The sequence below is a fragment of the Pecten maximus genome, chromosome 6, assembly GCF_902652985.1.
Source record: "Pecten maximus chromosome 6, xPecMax1.1, whole genome shotgun sequence".
Classification (NCBI taxonomy): Eukaryota; Metazoa; Mollusca; class Bivalvia; order Pectinida; family Pectinidae; genus Pecten; species Pecten maximus.
In genome coordinates, this window is record NC_047020.1 from 3,366,631 (window position 1) to 3,387,725 (window position 21,095).

General features: G+C 37.9%; 2 protein-coding genes across 5 annotated transcripts in view; one reads left to right on the forward strand and one right to left on the reverse strand.

Annotated features, from left to right (window-relative positions):
• Positions 1-21,095, reverse strand: part of LOC117328738 (WD repeat-containing protein 19-like) — a 47,218-nt gene that overhangs the window by 25,191 nt on the left and 932 nt on the right. For all 4 annotated transcript variants that reach the window (XR_004533032.1, XM_033886249.1, XM_033886251.1 and 1 more), the window contains exons 3-15: positions 18,414-18,479; positions 17,957-18,082; positions 17,701-17,799; positions 17,086-17,299; positions 16,620-16,732; positions 16,135-16,216; positions 9,003-9,094; positions 8,026-8,266; positions 5,908-6,022; positions 5,629-5,735; positions 4,707-4,832; positions 1,275-1,424; positions 977-1,057 (exon numbers count right to left, since the gene is read on the reverse strand). Coding sequence is in view for 3 of the 4 variants with exons in the window: in XM_033886249.1 (XP_033742140.1) it covers positions 977-1,057; positions 1,275-1,424; positions 4,707-4,832; positions 5,629-5,735; positions 5,908-6,022; positions 8,026-8,266; positions 9,003-9,094; positions 16,135-16,216; positions 16,620-16,732; positions 17,086-17,299; positions 17,701-17,799; positions 17,957-18,082; positions 18,414-18,479 (1,612 nt within the window). In the remaining variant the exon portion in view is untranslated. The remainder of the gene's footprint in view (positions 1-976; positions 1,058-1,274; positions 1,425-4,706; positions 4,833-5,628; positions 5,736-5,907; positions 6,023-8,025; positions 8,267-9,002; positions 9,095-16,134; positions 16,217-16,619; positions 16,733-17,085; positions 17,300-17,700; positions 17,800-17,956; positions 18,083-18,413; positions 18,480-21,095) is intronic.
• Positions 3,139-4,366, forward strand: LOC117328740. The gene is made up of 2 exons (XM_033886252.1): positions 3,139-3,289; positions 3,888-4,366. The coding sequence occupies exons 1-2, from the start codon at positions 3,199-3,201 to the stop codon at positions 4,184-4,186; spliced, it is 390 nt and encodes a 129-aa protein (XP_033742143.1). The 5' UTR covers positions 3,139-3,198; the 3' UTR covers positions 4,187-4,366.

The window sequence follows — 21,095 nt, forward strand, 5'->3', positions numbered from 1 at the left end:
ATTACATGACCTCTAGTGGATTACCTTGTCTGATGTCCACATCTCTTAACCACTGTTACATGACCTCTAGTGGATTACCTTGTCTGATGTCCACATCTCTTAATCACTTTATTACATGACCTCTAGTGGATTACCTTGTCTGATGTCCACATCTCTTAATCACTTTATTACATGACCTACGGTGGATTACCTTGTCTGATGTTCACATCTCTTAATCACTATATTACATGACCTCTAGTGGATTACCTTGTCTGATGTCCACATCTCTTAATCACTTTATTACATGACCTCTAGTGGATTACCTTGTCTGATGTCCACATCTCTTAATCCCTTTGTTACATGACCTCCGGTGGATTACCTTGTCTGATGTCCACATCTCTTAATCACTATATTACATGACCTCTAGTGGATTACCTTGTCTGATGTTCACATCTCTTAATCACTATATTACATGACCTCTAGTGGATTACCTTGTCTGCATGTTCTCATCTCTTAATCACTTTATTACATGACCTCTAGTGGATTACCTTGACTGATGTCCACATCTCTTAATCACTTTATTACATTACCTACAGTGGATTACCTTGTCTGCATGTCCACATCTCTTAATCACTTTGTTACATGACCTACGGTGGAATACCTTGACTGATGTCCACATCTCTTAATCACTATATTACATGACCCCTAGTGGATTACCTTGTCTGATGTCCACATCTCTTAATCACTTTATTACATGACCTACGGTGGATTACCTTGACTGATGTCCACATCTCTTAATCACTATATTACATGACCTCTAGTGGATTACCTTGTCTGATGACCACATCTCTTAATCACTTTGTTACATGACCTACGGTGGATTACCTTGTCTGATGTCCACATCTCTTAATCACTTTGTTACATGACCTCCGGTGGATTACCTTTTCTGATGTCCACATCTCTTTATCACTATATTACATGACCTCTAGTGGATTACCTTGTCTGATGTCCACATCTCCCATAATGCACCTTTAGTTGTTGGGGAGAACTTGGGAATCTCTAATGTCTGGTCGTTAACCTGATAAAACACATAAACATTATACACATGACAATAGGTTTAAATTAAGGAAATGATATCTTTATTTACCTTTAATCCATCAGTAATAAAAGTAAAAACATAAATAAATTGTTATACTCCTAGTATATACCATCACATACTCAACCGTCCAAATCTATCATAGGAAAACATTTTCAGCGACATCAGGTGTCTGTCAGTAGAATGTTAATACACTTACAGGATTGTACACAAAGCCATCACTCTTGTCATCAATAAAGATAACTCGGGAGCCGCTAGGGTCGGGGAAGAGTCTGCGAATACCCACAACGTGGCGGAATTCGTTCACCATCTGCCAGTCCTCGATGAAGAAGTAGTTGATACCTCCATTCTGTATAAATTGAGAAACAGTTACAACACCAACATAACATGTTTATATTACATTTTTGCCAGTGAAATATAGACATTTATAAAACTTACAAAATTTATATTTTCACTGCAGCGATGAGCAGTAAAAATATAAAATTTTGCAGTGAAAATATAGGTTTTTTGTTTTTTGACCAATCAGAGCGAAACTTTGTATTCACCTTATTGAAACTTGCCAGCCGAAGCGATTAATAGATAAATTAGTTATTTTGCTGTATTTCTGAAATACTCAGACTAGTTCTTGAAAAATTACTCACTTGACGTTGGCTTCTCATGCACAGATTATCCGATAACAGCAGAAAACGGTTCATGAATTATGCTACTGATTCCCGCACTTATTGACATTATTAATTTTCGATGTTTTTAAATTTGTTTGTAAGTATAAAAAATGTAATAAAAAGAAAATTGAATGGTTTCCCATTTAATATAACATATATTTCACTCTTATGACAGAATATTATGATATTTTTCACTCGTGCTCACAATTGTGAAAATATTGATATTCTGTCATACGCATGAAATATATGTTATATTAAACGGGAAACCATTCAATATCCTCTATATATACCGTATGTGTACATTACAAGGCAGTGACAATACACTTTATGTTTGATAACCAAGGATGATTTTTTTCCAATTACCAAAAGCAAATAATAAGCAATACAAACCCCATACCATTTGTTTAAGATCAAAGATCATGATCATGAAGCAGAATTTTAAAGTAACAGAAAATTCAACCCTATGTCTTATCAGCATGGCGCTAAAATATCACACTTTAATATGTTATATCATTTGACCACATTATTATTTTGTTTGTATTTTCAGATTCTGAAGGTGTTATGAGATTTACATAAAACATTTTATGAAAAGTCTACATTTGTTGAAAATACATTAAAATAACTATATTCCTCCTATAGGACCTGTATAGGCTTAGCCAGTTGTCCAATCCATTTTCATATCTAGATTCTATCTCTATTATGAAATATTGCATGTGAATTAATTCAAATGTTTGATTGAATAAAATATTTTGAAATGGGAAAAAAATATTCCTCCTATGTAACTAGAATATCAATACAAAGTCACTTTGACCCCCATGTCCACGGTACCATGTCCACAACTGAGGAGGTCAGTCATGCATATCTCCTTGTGACCTCCAGCTATCCCTACCCTGTTGTTCTACTGATAACTTCACACCTCTATAAACACTGGAGTACAACAGACTATCTGTCTACACAAGAGATTAGTCACGCTTTACTGGTCCCAGGTATAGTGAACAGTCAAGGTCTGTTGGTCACTACATGATCAACCTTTTCATGGTCTAGTGGCCATGGTCATCTAGTGAGACAGTCAGCCGAGGACAATAGCTCAAGGCCATGGTCTAGTGAATCAATAGGCTGACAGGAAATCAAGGTCAGATAAAACAGATAGTGTACTACAGGTGTGAGAAATATTGTGTTTGAAGTTAAAACACTGAATACAAATCTCCCTGATAAGGAGACAATTGGTCACTCACAAGCTTTTGATCTCCTCACACCTTACATATTACACTCATCATCTTCTAACATGGATCCTTTGATCTCTGAGATAACTGACCATATAATCTGGACAAAGATGACCAATGAGGTTGGTGGGGTATACATAAGTAGACCCTTAGGATGGTCATTCAGCTGTTAAATCACCTTCACAAGTCTGAGGACACACTTCTCACATTAGTATTCAGGAGTGATAATCACTAAATCATGGACAAAACTTCAGGTAGAGTCCTTGGGGCTGACATACAGAAACTTGTGACAATACACAGAAATGCTACAAGACAACTTCATCTCATAGGTATGTATCAACTATCACAGACTATCAAAAATAAGGTTTTCTTTCCTTTTCAATGTTTATTTTTTGAAAACTGTTACATGTTCAAATAACCTTAATATCATTGAATGTCAAAATTGTGTACACATATAATTACTGATGGTACTTAAGTTTTTATTTAGGCTATTTCTATAAATGTAAATTTCAAGGGATTAAGTTTGGAACCTATCCCGAGTGATATTGTTACATTTTACTGGTAGTGAGTACTATGGTTATAACCAGGAAATGCTAGTTATACCCAAAGTCTTTGTGAAGGGGAGTATCTATTGAAAGTAACAAAATAGCTTACTACTTGAGATATCATAAAGTAAAAACAAGACCCTCGGCTAAATACATACGTATGTTACAATACTTTAACTGGATCCCTACAGTTTATCTCAAAATCAGAATCTGAAACGGCCCTAATGAATTCAGATTTAAGTGGAACCCTCACCATTATAACTTGGACTGTTCAATACCTTACAATGTTCAGTTGTTTTTTAATTAATATTAGTTAACTCTTATATTTTTATTGAAATGTAAAATTTGGTTCCTGGTAAGATATTCTTTCTTTTCATTGCAGACATGCAATTGGAATCCCTCACCAAAAAAGTGTTCAATGCCCAGGTGAATGGAGATCGGGGCCTGATGTTACGGTTACTGGCTCGCAAGTCAGTGTTGAATGGAGTGAGGAGAGTCTTTAATCAATTCATACAGAACAAAGTTAGACAAATAATGGAGTTATCTACCCTTACAGCCGAGGAACCAGACATCAGCACAATAGTAGATATAACAAGCCCTGTGTCAGGTCATGTATCGACCTCTGATGAACTTGTACCAAACATAACAGAAACTTCCATTCTGTTTTCAAGATGTAGTTAATAGATCCTTCAGAAATGAACACAAGAATGTTTAACATGTGAACTGGTTTATATATGATTTTTATGTGGAGAACTTGAAGACCAGAAATCCCCGACTATAAATATTAATTTAAAAAAAAACTATTTATTAATGGAGAAGATTTCTGAATAGGATCCAAGCCAAGCTACATCTTGGATCGCTCACCGCCAAATAATCAGTTTAGTTATGATGCATTTGTATTTTTTTTTTATTAATTTATGGATCATTGATATCCTTGTTTTGTGCCAAAAGTTGCTATTATTGTTGTTACTACTGAAATAAATTATATTTAAAATGTTCCTGTTGTTTTCTTTGATTATTTGATGAGATGGATGACTCACTGACTATTTCCTGTCTTGATGCCACCCAGAAGTATTTCATGCCTTGATGCCACCCTCACTATTTCATGCCTTGATGCCACCCTCACTATTTCATGCCTTGATGCCACCCTGAAGTATTTCATGCCTTGTTGCCACCCTGTCATCTCTTGCCTATTACTTACGTCCGTGCCATAGATGAGGAAATCTTGTGTCATGTTATGACAGGTGATGCGAGAGTCCTGCTGGTCCATGTCAGGGAAAAGCTTGGATTCTCTTTCATCTGTGGTTCCAGCAGTTTCACCCTCAATCTGTAGCAAAGATTAATTAGTCTCACTATTTTCCAGACATTAGTATGTATTTCTTATATGGTTTTAATGTGTAGGGATGAACAATAATTAGACAGCATCGTTAGAACAAATACATGGCCAATATTCTCAGACTAAGGGTATGACATTGGTAAGTTACATGGCCAATATTCTCAGACTAAGGGTATGACATTGGTAAGTTACATGGCCAATATTCTCAGATTAAGGGTATGACATTGGTAAGTTACATGGCCAATATTCTCAGATTAAGGGTATGACATTGGTAAGTTACATGGCCAATATTCTCAGATTAAGGGTATGACATTGGTAAGTTACATGGCCAATATTCTCAGATTAAGGGTATGGCATTGGTAAGTTACATGGCCAATATTCTCAGATTAAGGGTATGACATTGGGAAGTTACATGGCCAATATTCTCAGATTAAGGGTATGACATTTGTAAGTTACATGGCCAATATTCTCAGACTAAGGGTATGACATTGGTAAGTTACATGGCCAATTTTCTCAGATTAAGGGTATGACATTGGTAAGTTACATGGCCAATATTCTCAGATTAAGGGTATGATATTGGTAAGTTACATGGCCAATATTCTCAGATTAAGGGTATGACATTGGTAAGTTACATGGCCAATATTCTCAGACTAAGGGTATGGCATTGGTAAGTTACATGGCCAATATTCTCAGACTAAGGGTATGGCATTGGTAAGTTACATGGCCAATATTCTCAGATTAAGGGTATGACATTGGTAAGTTAGAATTAAACAGTCAATTTACAAACCATATGAAGCTGAACCCTGCCCTCGAAGCTGACAGCAGCATAATCAGCATTGAGACAGATGGTGCCCACAGTACCAAGGTATTCACGATCTTTAAGCTTCTCCAGTCCTACAATCGGATCATACAGGCAAGCGTAAACGATTTAAAACTATACGCGAAACATAAAATCACAGGAAATGTAGTTTTCTTAGCTCTATAGAGATAATAGCAGCAAAGTAAGCTTATTACTAACTGAAGGTAGCAATGTAAAATCAAACCGATTCAGTAATGGTGAGCCTACCATTGTCTCCGAGGAGGTAGAACCACGCCCGGTTGTTCATCCCCACTGCCAGATGATATGGCCCTATTCCCAAGAAGGACGGCTCTACATCAATAGGGATTGTCAGCGGAGGATCCTACAGTACAAAAATAATTTGATAAAGTTTGTCATAATCTTTTGTTACACAAAATGCATAAATTTGGTGTTCAAGACAAGATTTTAAAATGGTTTTCAAGCTACATGTATTTGATTGCAGAGAGTTACTGTGAATGGGGTGTCATCTGCTTGGTGTGACGTCCAGCGTACCCAAAGGGTCTAGTTTAGGCTCAAAACTTTTCATAAATGATTTACCTTCAGTTGTACATTATTCCTAATCTTTTCCTATTGCTGATGATGGCAAATTTTGTAAAGCAGTATGTAATATTCATGACTGTGATGAACTAAAATCCGATATTAACAGAGTATACAACTTTTTTTTTAAAAGACTGTTAATGTAAAGAAATGTTGTTACATAACGTATACTAACAAAAGGTGTACAACTGAGTATCCCTATAGCTTGGGGGGTGTACAACTGAGTATCACTATAGCTTGGGGGGTGTACACCTGAGTATCCCTATAGCTTGGGGGGTGTACAACTGAGTATCCCTATAGCTTGGGGGGTGTACAACTGAGTATCCCTATAGCTTGGGGGGTGTACAACTGAGTATCCCTATAGCTTGGGGGGTGTACAACTGAGTATCCCTATAGCTTGGGGGTGTACACCTGAATATCCCTATAGCTTGGGGGGTGAATCTCTTCAGAAAGGTGTACAACTGAGTATCCCTATAGCTTGGGGGGTGTACAACTGAGTATCCCTATAGCTTGGGGGGTGTACAACTGAGTATCCCTATAGCTTGGGGGGTGTACAACTGAGAATCCCTATAGCTTGGGGGGGGGGGGGGGGGTGTACAACTGAGTATCCCTATAGCTTGGGGGGTGTACAACTGAGAATCCCTATAGCTTGGGGGTGTACAACTGAGAATCCCTATAGCTTGGGGGGTGTACAACTGAGTATCCCTATAGCTTGGGGGGTGTACAACTGAGAATCCCTATAGCTTGGGGGTGTACAACTGAGTATCCCTATAGCTTGGGGGGTGTACAACTGAGTATCCCTATAGCTTGGGGGGGGGGGGGTGTACAACTGAGTATCCCTATAGCTTGGGGGGGGGGGTGTATCTCTTCACAAAGAGACTTGGTTGGATGGCTCACTCTGAATCTTAACTTTTCATTAAATGTTAAAAAAAATGTCTGTAAGGCCATGCAAATCTTTGGATTTTTAAAACATTATTTTTAAAACGTTCTTGCAGGCCATTTTCAAACATGTCTGTTATTTGCTCTCTGTAAATGAGTATGGTATGCAGTCAGCTAGAACACTGCTCTGAAGTTAACGTTGTACAGAGAAAGTTTTCTGTGTTTTAAAACAAAGTTAGACTATTAATAATCGTCTTTCTCACTTGCAAATGTGTACACAATTCAACTTTTCTAGTCTGGAATGTTGACGTAGATACATAGAGTTTATATTTATTCAATCATTATTTAATAGGAGAAATGATCTTTTTATATCCACATTGTTTTTTAAGGCCGAGTAGCTTAACTCTGTTTTATCCCTGTACATGTCGCTAGAGTCCAAATTAATTTTAACTATCTTGGTCATGTTCCTGACAGTTTTTTAACATCTCACTTGAAAGATTTAAGTCAGATTTCAAGAAGATTTGTTTTAAGAATTAGGGTTTTTACTGTTCATAACATGACTTACATGATTATCTAGATATTTATTTTACGACATCAATTTTATTTTACATACTGTATTTGCTCTTTACTATGTATTTAATTTCCTCTTATGTTATATTTTATTTATTTGTTATCAATTATGTAAACTTTAGGCCTGTTAGAGTTGAAATAAATAAATGAAAATCACATGTATCCCATCATCCTCTAGTTTTCTACCCAGATCAAGACACAGACGAGTTCGGGTATACACTAATCATCTAGAGAATATCATACACCTTTTCACTAAAGTGACATAAGACCAGTTCTCACCCATGTACAAATGATATACAATGAATATATTGTGTATTGTATGATAGATGAAGATCGTACCTGGGACACATTGTCCTCTATGGTGACCTCCAGTAAGGAGGTGAGATGGGCGATTCTTGTGGAGGATGCCGACGACAACATTGGAAGTCTTGTCAGGTAAACATGGAGATTTCCCCTCTGTGTGGACACTGCCAACAATTGACCATCATCTGTCCAATTCAGTTTATCCAGACCTCGCTCATCGTCCATGTTGATGATGGCAAACATTTCCTTCAGGTCTGACAGGTCGTGAATCTTTATACTTTAATAGATAAAAAAGATTTCCATGTAATTAGTATTGTCTTACCTGTCCCACTTCACGAGTAGAGTAAATTTTAAGCAAACTCCATAATTTACTAAAATTTCATTATTTTTCCAAAAATCCTCCACTTGATAGAATGGTTGCATCCTGTATACATTAAAGATATTTTTAAATATTGATGCAATGCAAAACAAATATCCAATTTTGAAAACAAAAGGCAAATCTCAAAATTAACCTGAAAATGTAAGTTTTATCTCAAATATCACTTTCCTGAAAAATGAGATGATAATACATCTGATTTGTTATGAAATTTATTCCAACTTGGCTATCAGCTTATTTGTTAATCAATTGGAAAAAGCAATAAAGAGTAACTCAAAATATGACCCCTTCCCCCCCTTCTAAAAAATAAAATAAAACCAGCACAAAATTAATGTTATCTGTTGGGTGTTGAGATGTCCATACTACAATCCAACAATATCCCAGTTTTGGTTGAAATAAGATTGATTGAAAGACTATTGATCATTTTGAGAAACTGTGCTAAATACACAAAACTTTAAAGACCTTATTTCCAGCATCCCTAATTTCCAGAGTCACTGAACCATAGCTGGATGGTTAAAACTAAATTAATATTATACCCTGAATCTGGTTAGAGACAGGGTTGGACAAACTGCTGTATTTCCAGATCAAGGATCACAAGTCTCAGAAATGTGACAACTCAGGAAAGATTGTTACTAACCAGTTGTCACCACAAGATGCCGCCTTGTTGAGGGAGTTTGAAATGGCAATACAGGTCAGGTTGTCCTTGTGGTTCCGTGCCTGGAACAGTTCCTGTAACACACAATCTAGGGGTAAGACATAGTAACTTCATAAAAAAATTATGTGCGTTAAACACAACGTGAGAAAAACTTTTTCTCCGCCTAAAACAACTTTTCTAGGATATAAAATTTGACACTCAATATAAAATAAACAAGTTTTGTATAAGTGGACACTCAAATCTAATATTGTGAGGTGTGAACCTGTAGTCTTACCTCACCATTATAATAGAGGTGTGAACCTGTAGTCTTACCTCACCGCTATAATAGAGGTGTGAACCTGTAGTCTTACCTCACCACTATAATAGAGGTGTGAACCTGTAGTCTTACCTCACCACTATAATAGAGGTGTGAACCTGTAGTCTTACCTCACCGCTATAATAGAGGTGTGAACCTGTAGTCTTACCTCACCACTATAATAGAGGTGTGAACCTGTAGTCTTACCTCACCATTATAATAGAGGTGTGAACCTGTAGTCTTACCTCACCACTATAATAGAGGTGTGAACCTGTAGTCTTACCTCACCACTATAATAGAGGTGTGAACCTGTAGTCTTACCTCACCACTATAATAGAGGTATGAACCTGTAGTCTTACCTCACCACTATAATAGAGGTGTGAACCTGTAGTCTTACCTCACCACTATAATAGAGGTATGAACCTGTAGTCTTACCTCACCGCTATAATAGAGGTATGAACCTGTCGTCTTACCTCACCACTATAATAGAGGTGTGAACCTGTCGTCTTACCTCACCACTATAATAGAGGTGTGAACCTGTAGTCTTACCTGACCACTATAATAGAGGTGTGAACCTGTAGTCTTACCTCACCGCTATAATAGAGGTATGAACCTGTAGTCTTACCTCACCGCTATAATAGAGGTATGAACCTGTAGTCTTACCTGACCGCTATAATAGAGGTGTGAACCTGTAGTCTTACCTCACCGCTATAATAGAGGTGTGAACCTGTAGTCCTACCTCACCACTATAATAGAGGTGTGAACCTGTAGTCTTACCTCACCGCTATAATAGAGGTGTGAACCTGTAGTCTTACCTCACCACTATAATAGAGGTGTGAACCTGTAGTCCTACCTCACCGCTATAATAGAGGTGTGAACCTGTAGTCTTACCTCACCACTATAATAGAGGTGTGAACCTGTAGTCTTACCTCACCATTATAATAGAGGTGTGAACCTGTAGTCTTACCTGACCACTATAATAGAGGTGTGAACCTGTAGTCTTACCTCACCACTATAATAGAGGTGTGAACCTGTAGTCTTACCTCACCGCTATAATAGAGGTGTGAACCTGTAGTCTTACCTCACCGCTATAATAGAGGTGTGAACCTGTAGTCTTACCTCACCGCTATAATAGAGGTGTGGACCTGTAGTCTTACCTCACCACTATAATAGAGGTGTGAACCTGTAGTCTTACCTCATCACTATAATAGAGGTGTGAACCTGTAGTCTTACCTCACCACTATAATAGAGGTGTGAACCTGTAGTCTTACCTCACCGCTATAATAGAGGTGTGAACCTGTAGTCTTACCTCACCGCTATAATAGAGGTGTGGACCTGTAGTCTTACCTCACCACTATAATAGAGGTGTGAACCTGTAGTCTTACCTCATCACTATAATAGAGGTGTGAACCTGTAGTCTTACCTCACCGCTATAATAGAGGTGTGAACCTGTAGTCTTACCTCACCACTATAATAGAGGTGTGAACCTGTAGTCTTACCTCACCACTATAATAGAGGTATGAACCTGTAGTCTTACCTCACCACTATAATAGAGGTGTGAACCTGTAGTCTTACCTCACCACTATAATAGAGGTGTGAACCTGTAGTCTTACCTCACCACTATAATAGAGGTGTGAACCTGTAGTCTTACCTCACCGCTATAATAGAGGTGTGAACCTGTAGTCTTACCTCACCGCTATAATAGAGATGTGAACCTGTAGTCTTACCTCACCACTATAATAGAGGTGTGAACCTGTAGTCTTACCTCACCACTATAATAGAGGTGTGAACCTGTAGTCTTACCTCACCAACATAATAGAGGTGTGAACCTGTAGTCCTACCTCACCAACATAATAGAGGTATGAACCTGTAGTCTTACCTCACCGCTATAATAGAGGTATGAACCTGTAGTCCTACCTCACCACTATAATAGAGGTGTGAACCTGTAGTCTTACCTCACCGCTATAATAGAGGTGTGAACCTGTCGTCTTACCTGACCGCTATAATAGAGGTGTGAACCTGTAGTCTTACCTGACCACTATAATAGAGGTGTGAACCTGTAGTCTTACCTCACCACTATAATAGAGGTGTGAACCTGTAGTCTTACCTCACCACTATAATAGAGGTGTGAACCTGTAGTCTTACCTCACCGCTATAATAGAGGTGTGAACCTGTCGTCTTACCTCACCGCTATAATAGAGGTGTGAACCTGTAGTCTTACCTCACCACTATAATAGAGGTATGAACCTGTAGTCTTACCTCACCACTATAATAGAGGTGTGAACCTGTCGTCTTACCTCACCGCTATAATAGAGGTGTGAACCTGTAGTCTTACCTCACCACTATAATAGAGGTGTGAACCTGTAGTCTTACCTCACCACTATAATAGAGGTGTGAACCTGTAGTCTTACCTCACCGCTATAATAGAGGTGTGAACCTGTAGTCTTACCTCACCACTATAATAGAGGTGTGAACCTGTAGTCTTACCTCACCACTATAATAGAGGTGTGAACCTGTAGTCTTACCTCACCACTATAATAGAGGTGTGAACCTGTAGTCTTACCTCACCACTATAATAGAGGTGTGAACCTGTAGTCTTACCTCACCACTATAATAGAGGTGTGAACCTGTAGTCTTACCTCACCACTATAATAGAGGTGTGAACCTGTCGTCTTACCTCACCGCTATAATAGAGGTGTGAACCTGTAGTCTTACCTCACCGCTATAATAGAGGTGTGAACCTGTAGTCTTACCTCACTGCTATAATAGAGGTGTGAACCTGTAGTCTTACCTCACCACTATAATAGAGGTATGAACCTGTAGTCTTACCTCACCACTATAATAGAGGTGTGAACCTGTCGTCTTACCTCACCGCTATAATAGAGGTGTGAACCTGTAGTCTTACCTCATCACTATAATAGAGGTGTGAACCTGTAGTCTTACCTCATCACTATAATAGAGGTGTGAACCTGTAGTCTTACCTCACCGCTATAATAGAGGTGTGAACCTGTAGTCTTACCTCACCGCTATAATAGAGGTGTGAACCTGTAGTCTTACCTCACCGCTATAATAGAGGTGTGAACCTGTAGTCTTACCTCACCGCTATAATAGAGGTGTGAACCTGTAGTCTTACCTCACCACTATAATAGAGGTGTGAACCTGTAGTCTTACCTCACCGCTATAATAGAGGTGTGAACCTGTAGTCTTACCTCATCACTATAATAGAGGTGTGAACCTGTAGTCTTACCTCATCACTATAATAGAGGTGTGAACCTGTAGTCTTACCTCACCGCTATAATAGAGGTGTGAACCTGTAGTCTTACCTCACCGCTATAATAGAGGTGTGAACCTGTAGTCTTACCTCATCACTATAATAGAGGTGTGAACCTGTAGTCTTACCTCACCACTATAATAGAGGTGTGAACCTGTAGTCTTACCTCACCGCTATAATAGAGGTGTGAACCTGTAGTCTTACCTGACCACTATAATAGAGGTATGAACCTGTAGTCTTACCTCACCGCTATAATAGAGGTGTGAACCTGTAGTCTTACCTCACCGCTATAATAGAGGTGTGAACCTGTAGTCTTACCTCACCGCTATAATAGAGGTGTGAACCTGTAGTCTTACCTCACCGCTATAATAGAGGTGTGAACCTGTAGTCTTACCTCACCGCTATAATAGAGGTGTGAACCTGTAGTCTTACCTCACCGCTATAATAGAGGTGTGAACCTGTAGTCTTACCTCATCACTATAATAGAGGTGTGAACCTGTAGTCTTACCTCACCACTATAATAGAGGTGTGAACCTGTAGTCTTACCTCACCAACATAATAGAGGTATGAACCTGTAGTCCTACCTCACCACTATAATAGAGGTGTGAACCTGTAGTCTTACCTCACCGCTATAATAGAGGTATGAACCTGTAGTCCTACCTCACCGCTATAATAGAGGTGTGAACCTGTAGTCTTACCTCACCGCTATAATAGAGGTGTGAACCTGTAGTCTTACCTCACCACTATAATAGAGGTGTGAACCTGTAGTCCTACCTCACCACTATAATAGAGGTGTGAACCTGTAGTCTTACCTCACCACTATAATAGAGGTGTGAACCTGTAGTCCTACCTCACCGCTATAATAGAGGTGTGAACCTGTAGTCTTACCTCACCAACATAATAGAGGTATGAACCTGTAGTCCTACCTCACCACTATAATAGAGGTGTGAACCTGTAGTCTTAGCTCACCGCTATAATAGAGGTGTGAACCTGTAGTCTTACCTCACCAACATAATAGAGGTATGAACCTGTAGTCCTACCTCACCACTATAATAGAGGTGTGAACCTGTAGTCTTACCTCACCACTATAATAGAGGTATGAACCTGTAGTCTTACCTCACCACTATAATAGAGGTGTGGACCTGTAGTCTTACCTCACCACTATAATAGAGGTGTGAACCTGTAGTCTTACCTCACCACTATAATAGAGGTGTGAACCTGTAGTCTTACCTCACCACTATAATAGAGGTGTGAACCTGTAGTCTTACCTCACCGCTATAATAGAGGTGTGGACCTGTAGTCTTACCTCACCACTATAATAGAGGTGTGAACCTGTAGTCTTACCTCATCACTATAATAGAGGTGTGAACCTGTAGTCTTACCTCACCACTATAATAGAGGTGTGAACCTGTAGTCTTACCTCACCACTATAATAGAGGTGTGAACCTGTAGTCCTACCTCACCACTATAATAGAGGTGTGAACCTGTAGTCTTACCTCACCGCTATAATAGAGGTGTGAACCTGTAGTCTTACCTGACCACTATAATAGAGGTATGAACCTGTAGTCTTACCTCACCGCTATAATAGAGGTGTGAACCTGTAGTCCTACCTCACCAACATAATAGAGGTATGAACCTGTAGTCCTACCTCACCACTATAATAGAGGTGTGAACCTGTAGTCTTACCTCACTGCTATAATAGAGGTGTGGACCTGTAGTCTTACCTCACTGCTATAATAGAGGTGTGAACCTGTAGTCTTACCTCACCACTATAATAGAGGTGTGAACCTGTAGTCTTACCTGACCACTATAATAGAGGTGTGAACCTGTAGTCTTACCTCACCACTATAATAGAGGTGTGAACCTGTCGTCTTACCTCACCGCTATAATAGAGGTGTGAACCTGTAGTCTTACCTCACCGCTATAATAGAGGTGTGAACCTGTAGTCTTACCTCACCGCTATAATAGAGGTGTGAACCTGTAGTCTTACCTCACCACTATAATAGAGGTATGAACCTGTAGTCTTACCTCACCATTATAATAGAGGTGTGAACCTGTAGTCTTACCTCACCACTATAATAGAGGTGTGAACCTGTAGTCTTACCTCACCGCTATAATAGAGGTGTGAACCTGTAGTCTTACCTCACCACTATAATAGAGGTGTGAACCTGTAGTCTTACCTCACCATTATAATAGAGGTATGAACCTGTAGTCCTACCTCACCGCTATAATAGAGGTATGAACCTGTAGTCCTACCTCACCACTATAATAGAGGTGTGAACCTGTAGTCTTTCCTCACCGCTATAATAGAGGTGTGAACCTGTAGTCTTACCTCACCACTATAATAGAGGTGTGAACCTGTAGTCTTACCTCATCACTATAATAGAGGTGTGAACCTGTAGTCTTACCTCACCACTATAATAGAGATGTGAACCTGTAGTCTTACCTCATCACTATAATAGAGGTGTGAACCTGTAGTCTTACCTCACCACTATAATAGAGGTGTGAGCCTGTAGTCTTACCTCACCACTATAATAGAGGTGTGAACCTGTAGTCCTACCTCACCAACATAATAGAGGTATGAACCTGTAGTCTTACCTCACCACTATAATAGAGGTGTGAACCTGTAGTCTTACCTCACCGCTATAATAGAGGTGTGAACCTGTAGTCTTACCTCACCACTATAATAGAGGTATGAACCTGTAGTCTTACCTCACCACTATAATAGAGGTGTGAACCTGTAGTCCTACCTCACCAACATAATAGAGGTATGAACCTGTAGTCTTACCTCACCACTATAATAGAGGTGTGAACCTGTAGTCTTACCTCATCACTATAATAGAGGTGTGAACCTGTAGTCTTACCTCACCGCTATAATAGAGGTGTGAACCTGTAGTCTTACCTCACCACTATAATAGAGGTGTGAACCTGTAGTCTTACCTCACCAACATAATAGAGGTATGAACCTGTAGTCTTACCTCACCACTATAATAGAGGTGTGAACCTGTAGTCCTACCTCACCAACATAATAGAGGTATGAACCTGTAGTCCTACCTCACCACTATAATAGAGGTGTGGACCTGTAGTCTTACCTCACCGCTATAATAGAGGTGTGAACCTGTAGTCTTACCTCACCACTATAATAGAGGTGTGGACCTGTAGTCTTACCTCACCACTATAATAGAGGTGTGAACCTGTAGTCTTACCTCATCACTATAATAGAGGTGTGAACCTGTAGTCTTACCTCACTGCTATAATAGAGGTGTGAACCTGTAGTCTTACCTCACCACTATAATAGAGGTGTGAACCTGTAGTCTTACCTCACCACTATAATAGAGGTATGAACCTGTAGTCTTACCTCACCACTATAATAGAGGTGTGAACCTGTAGTCTTACCTCACCACTATAATAGAGGTGTGAACCTGTAGTCTTACCTCATCACTATAATAGAGGTGTGGACCTGTAGTCTTACCTCACCGCTATAATAGAGGTGTGAACCTGTAGTCTTACCTCACCACTATAATAGAGATGTGAACCTGTAGTCTTACCTGACCGATCTCCTTCATGTGAGTTGAGATGACCACAAAGTAGCCATTGGAGAAGCCAATCATGATGTAACCATCTCCGTACCTGTAATGATAACAATGATTATAGACCGACAAACAATCATGATGTAACCATCTCCGTACCTGTAATGATAAAAATGATTATAGACCGACAAACAATCATGATGTAACCATCTCCGTACCTGTAATGATAACAATGATTATAGACCGACAAACAATCATGATGTAACCATCTCCGTACCTGTAATGATAACAATGATTATAGACCGACAAACAATCATGATGTAACCATCTCCGTACCTGTAATGATAACATTGATTATAGACCGACAAATCTATCAGACCATACACAATGTACATGATATCAGATGGTGTTTTACTTATCATTGAGTTCTAGGGTAAGGCTTGGGAGCCTCTCTAGTCACCAAATATATAGTTAACATAGTACAACACATCAATCCTACGTACCAACGATATGAGATGATGTTTCCGTATCTCTGTTGGAAGGCCAGTTCTATGGGATTTTCTGGATCATTTAGGTTGTACAGGAAGAGTGTCTTCTTACCAATCACAACGCTCACCTGTAATTAAGTTAAAATGTCACTTACAGCACTTACCTGTAAATGGTGTTCATATTTTACTGACTAATTATTCAGATATCACATTCAAATTATCTGTAATATGATCACAAAATATCAACACATCTAAATGATATATGACCCAGACTTTGACCTGAAACTCGTAGTTGTCTGAGATATCATGGTCCTTTGCATTTATGTGAAGGTTGACCAAAATCCCACAAGGAATGAAGCTGCTAGAGTACTGAAAAGTGGCGTTATGTACATACAAGATGGATGGAGTGGAAAAATATACCCCCCACGGTTTCACCGTTAGGGACCAAAAACCTGAACCTATCATTTCATACTAAACTTACAGTATTGTCTCCAATCTGACTCCTCTCATCTCCCTTCATCTCAGAGAATTGAACTTCCTGTGGATCTGACCTGACGGAGGTCTGACGGATGGTGTCTCCCTCTATGTTACTGATGGTGATTGTGCGGTCATCACTGCCGAGGGCTAGTAAGTTTTCGTTGCTCCAGGACCCACATGTAATTCTCTTGGTATGTTTACCTAGCACTGGCACCTTCCTACAGTGGCAAACCAACATTAAATGTAGACCGCATTTAAATACAATCTAACAGTATGTTAGGTATCAAATTTATATAATCTATCAGTATGTTAGGTATCAAATTTATATAATCTATCTGTATGTTGGGTATCAAATTTATATAACTTATCAGTATGTTAGGTATCAAATTTATATAATCTATCAGTATGTTGGGTATCAAATTTATATAATCTATCAGTATGTTGGGTATCAAATTAAATGAACCTATCAGTATGTTAGGTATCAAATTTATATAATCTATCAGTATGTTAGGTATCAAATTAAATGATTCTATCAGAAGTATTAGGTGAGGCATCATTAGCATGACCAAGCACACTTTAACATTCACCCAAATATCAATCATTTTATGAAACAGTTTACCTCGATGTCTGGTGATTATAAATGAGTAGATTGCCCTTAGCCGTCCCCACTGCTAGGTAGGGTCCTGCTTTAGCCCACAACATGTAGGTCAGGTTATCTCTGCACGAAACAAAAAATAAACACATACAGTATTCATTTTCACTTAAAAGGATAAAATGAACACACATTTAAATATCAAAGTATTTTTGATAAATGTAATAAGAATATACCCTGAACATTCTACAATGACTAGTTACGGATGGTGGTGACTGTCTACCTTAAACCACTGTCAATGGGAGAGGTCCTCTGTGTGTTAGCATCCCACAGTATGATGACTCCATTCTTATCATTGATGACGGCCAGGGTATCTCCATCCTTGTCCCATCCCATACCAGTACAGGCCCTGATATAGGTATAAACTTGTTAAAATAGGACCAACAACATACATCCTTACAATAAAACATTTATTTCGAGTCAAAACACTATTAACATGGTAATTTTAATGTACAGCTACCACCTACACTATTAACAAATAAATATATTTACTTGGAATGGCTCGTATTGTTAAGGTCAAAAGTAAAGTCTTAATCACAACTTCACAAGGAGCATTTATACGGTATCATTTTCTCAATTGGCCATTGGAACTTTGTCATAACACATAAATATTAGTAAGTATAGAAAGGAAATGAAGTATGTACAGTAGCAGTCAAGCATCAGACAAACTGTCTACTTACCCAGGTAAATTGAATTCCTCCTTTAGGTCTCCGTGTCGGTCATAAATCCTCAACACATGATCATGTCTGAAACAAAAACACTTAAATAAATGCTGATTATCTATTTGTTAACATTCATGACTATTCATTGCTTATCTATAGCTTCTTGTTCCCTTGACAATTACATCACTGTCATGAAAACAGAATAAACACTCATCTCATGCCAAATTGAAAACATTTTGACAAGAACATATATATCTTTCAAATTAAGAGTACTCAGCATGATATAGCAACGCCCAAAAAGTATGTGTCAGAGTAGATGTGTGAGTGAGGAGACAAGATACTGGCCACAATTATAAAGCTTAAATAACAGTGGGTTATAACTTAACACAAAATAAAATGTTGCTTATAAAAGCAAAGCTATGTTATGATCCTATAGAAAACCAAATTTTCAAAATGTTTGTTCAAAACTGAAAGAGGATAACAGGACATCACTGAAATACTGAGAAAAAACTAAAAGCAAAAACTCTTTAAAAAAACAGTTAAATCAAAGTACCACTCAGTAACACACATACATTTTCTCAGTTTTAAAGAGATTTTCAGAAAAATAAACAAAGAAATCCTTGGCAAAAAAAAATATGAAATAGATGAACGATGCCCTACAATCACTTTTAGTTTTACATTAATCCCCGTCATCTTTTTGACAATATGATACATATTATACAATATGACAGGACAGACTGATTACTAGTCTGGGGTTTCTCTCGACTGTATGAACAATGTTAAAGGGTTTTAGACACAAAAAGGTTAAAGTTGTCTATAGGTTGGTTTTCTGAAAAGCCAGTCAAATTACCCTCACACTCCTGGGGTTGTGTATATACACGCTGAGATACAGGGCACAGCATGGGCCCATCTGGACAACTGACCTATATGCAAAATTTCATTCTGATAACGAGGTCGGTCAGCCTCCTACTTCACAGGTTCACTTCTGCCGAGATGATAGTATAACTAACATTATAAACACCCAAATGTGTGTCGCATTAAATCACTATTTACACACTATCTACCAAAGGTTTTGTGATGTGGGAATACTTTACATTAATATATTGGGTTACAACAGTGAATTGGTTACATGCACTCCAGTGATGATCCCGTTATTCATTAAACAACTGTATTAAATTCAACTTTATTCTATAAGTTTTACAACTTATTGGATAAAATAGTATATAACATTAATGGACAAAGGCATCCACTCTTACATGATTTATAATTCAATAAGCTAATTTGTCAGATTTGTTACAGGGAAACAGAGAAATAATCATTAAAAATGAATATATTCTAATTAAAATCTTATAAAAAATCTTTCCTTTAGTTTATTTGTTAGTGATAAATATTTTCCTAAATTGTTAAGTTCTTTTATATTTTCTACTTTGAGTAACTGAATACGTTTAAACATACTATAGTATTTAAAATGATATGTTTTAATCAAATCAATACGAATGTCTGCATAACATTTTCACCACATCAAATACATTTCCTTCATAACCTTCATAAAACATTCTTTAAGGAAATTGTCAAAAAGGGACGTTGTTTGAATACATTACTGTAAAATTGATCAGAACAGTAACTGATTTCTTCAAACATTTACCCAAGACTGACAGTTCAAAGTTACTGATTTAAATAAAGAATCCAAGGATCTTTAGTTTCCAACATGTCATCATAACATGCTTTGAGTAAAAAATTATCTGGACGCTTTAATTTCAACCAATATTTAAAAATTCTTGATTTAATATGTACAAAGGAAATCCTCAAAGTTCAATTTACAAAAAACCCATGTATCATCTCAGATAAAAAAAAATCTGCTCTGTGATTACGTACTATCTAATTAAATTACATCAGGATGAGACAACTGTATTTCAAACTACTGCATTTTTATCAAATCTTTATCTTGCAAAATTAAGAAATGGATATTTTTATGTTAATATTATGTCAGGAAAGGGTAAAACATGTTCTTAAAAGTGTACAAAATCTTATCAAATTATGCCAAAAATAAAATGGTTAACAAGGCTAGGAAAATTAATCACTGTAAAAAGACTGCACAAGTGAGATCATTTTGTCACCTCACTGTATAGCAGACCAGAGATGTATATATCACATATGTGATATTTACATCTCTGAGTAGACCTATAGTGTATATGCCATTGTTTGAGTTTTTAAAATAAAAAAAATAAATAAAAAGATGACATGTGATATTAGTAAATTACCAAGGTTATGATATTGTCCACTGGTCTACTATTTTGATTATACAATTACAGACATGAGGTGTGTAAAGAAAATCTAAACATGTAAGATGATAAAATCAGGACATTCACTGTCATTGCTTTCAATGTTTACAAAATAATATGGGGCTCTTTGAAGTTTCCCTCTATAAATGCATATAACAAGGCAGATTCTAGCCTAGTGATACTGGTGAGGTGAACCAGATGACGCGTCGGACCACCTGACCACCTAGCTCATTAAAATTTTTCAGCCTGCAGCAATATCCCCCTACTGGCCTAAAATAGATAAACAGCTTTGTAAGGCGAGGTAAAACCTGTGTCAGCCAACATTTATGGGGTCGGGCTAACAGAAAATGGAAAAATACCCTGTGTGTCCAAAACCCTTTAATGGTTGCATGCCCAAAAGGACCCAGCTGTAACCTGG

Coding starts and splice junctions, on each gene's coding strand:
- LOC117328740 (XM_033886252.1), top strand. CDS start 3,199: ATGGACAAAACTTCAGGTAGAGTCCTTGGGGCTGACATACAGAAACTT. Junction 3,290..3,887: donor AAGACAACTTCATCTCATAG/GTATGTATCAAC, acceptor TTTTCATTGCAG/ACATGCAATTGGAATCCCTC.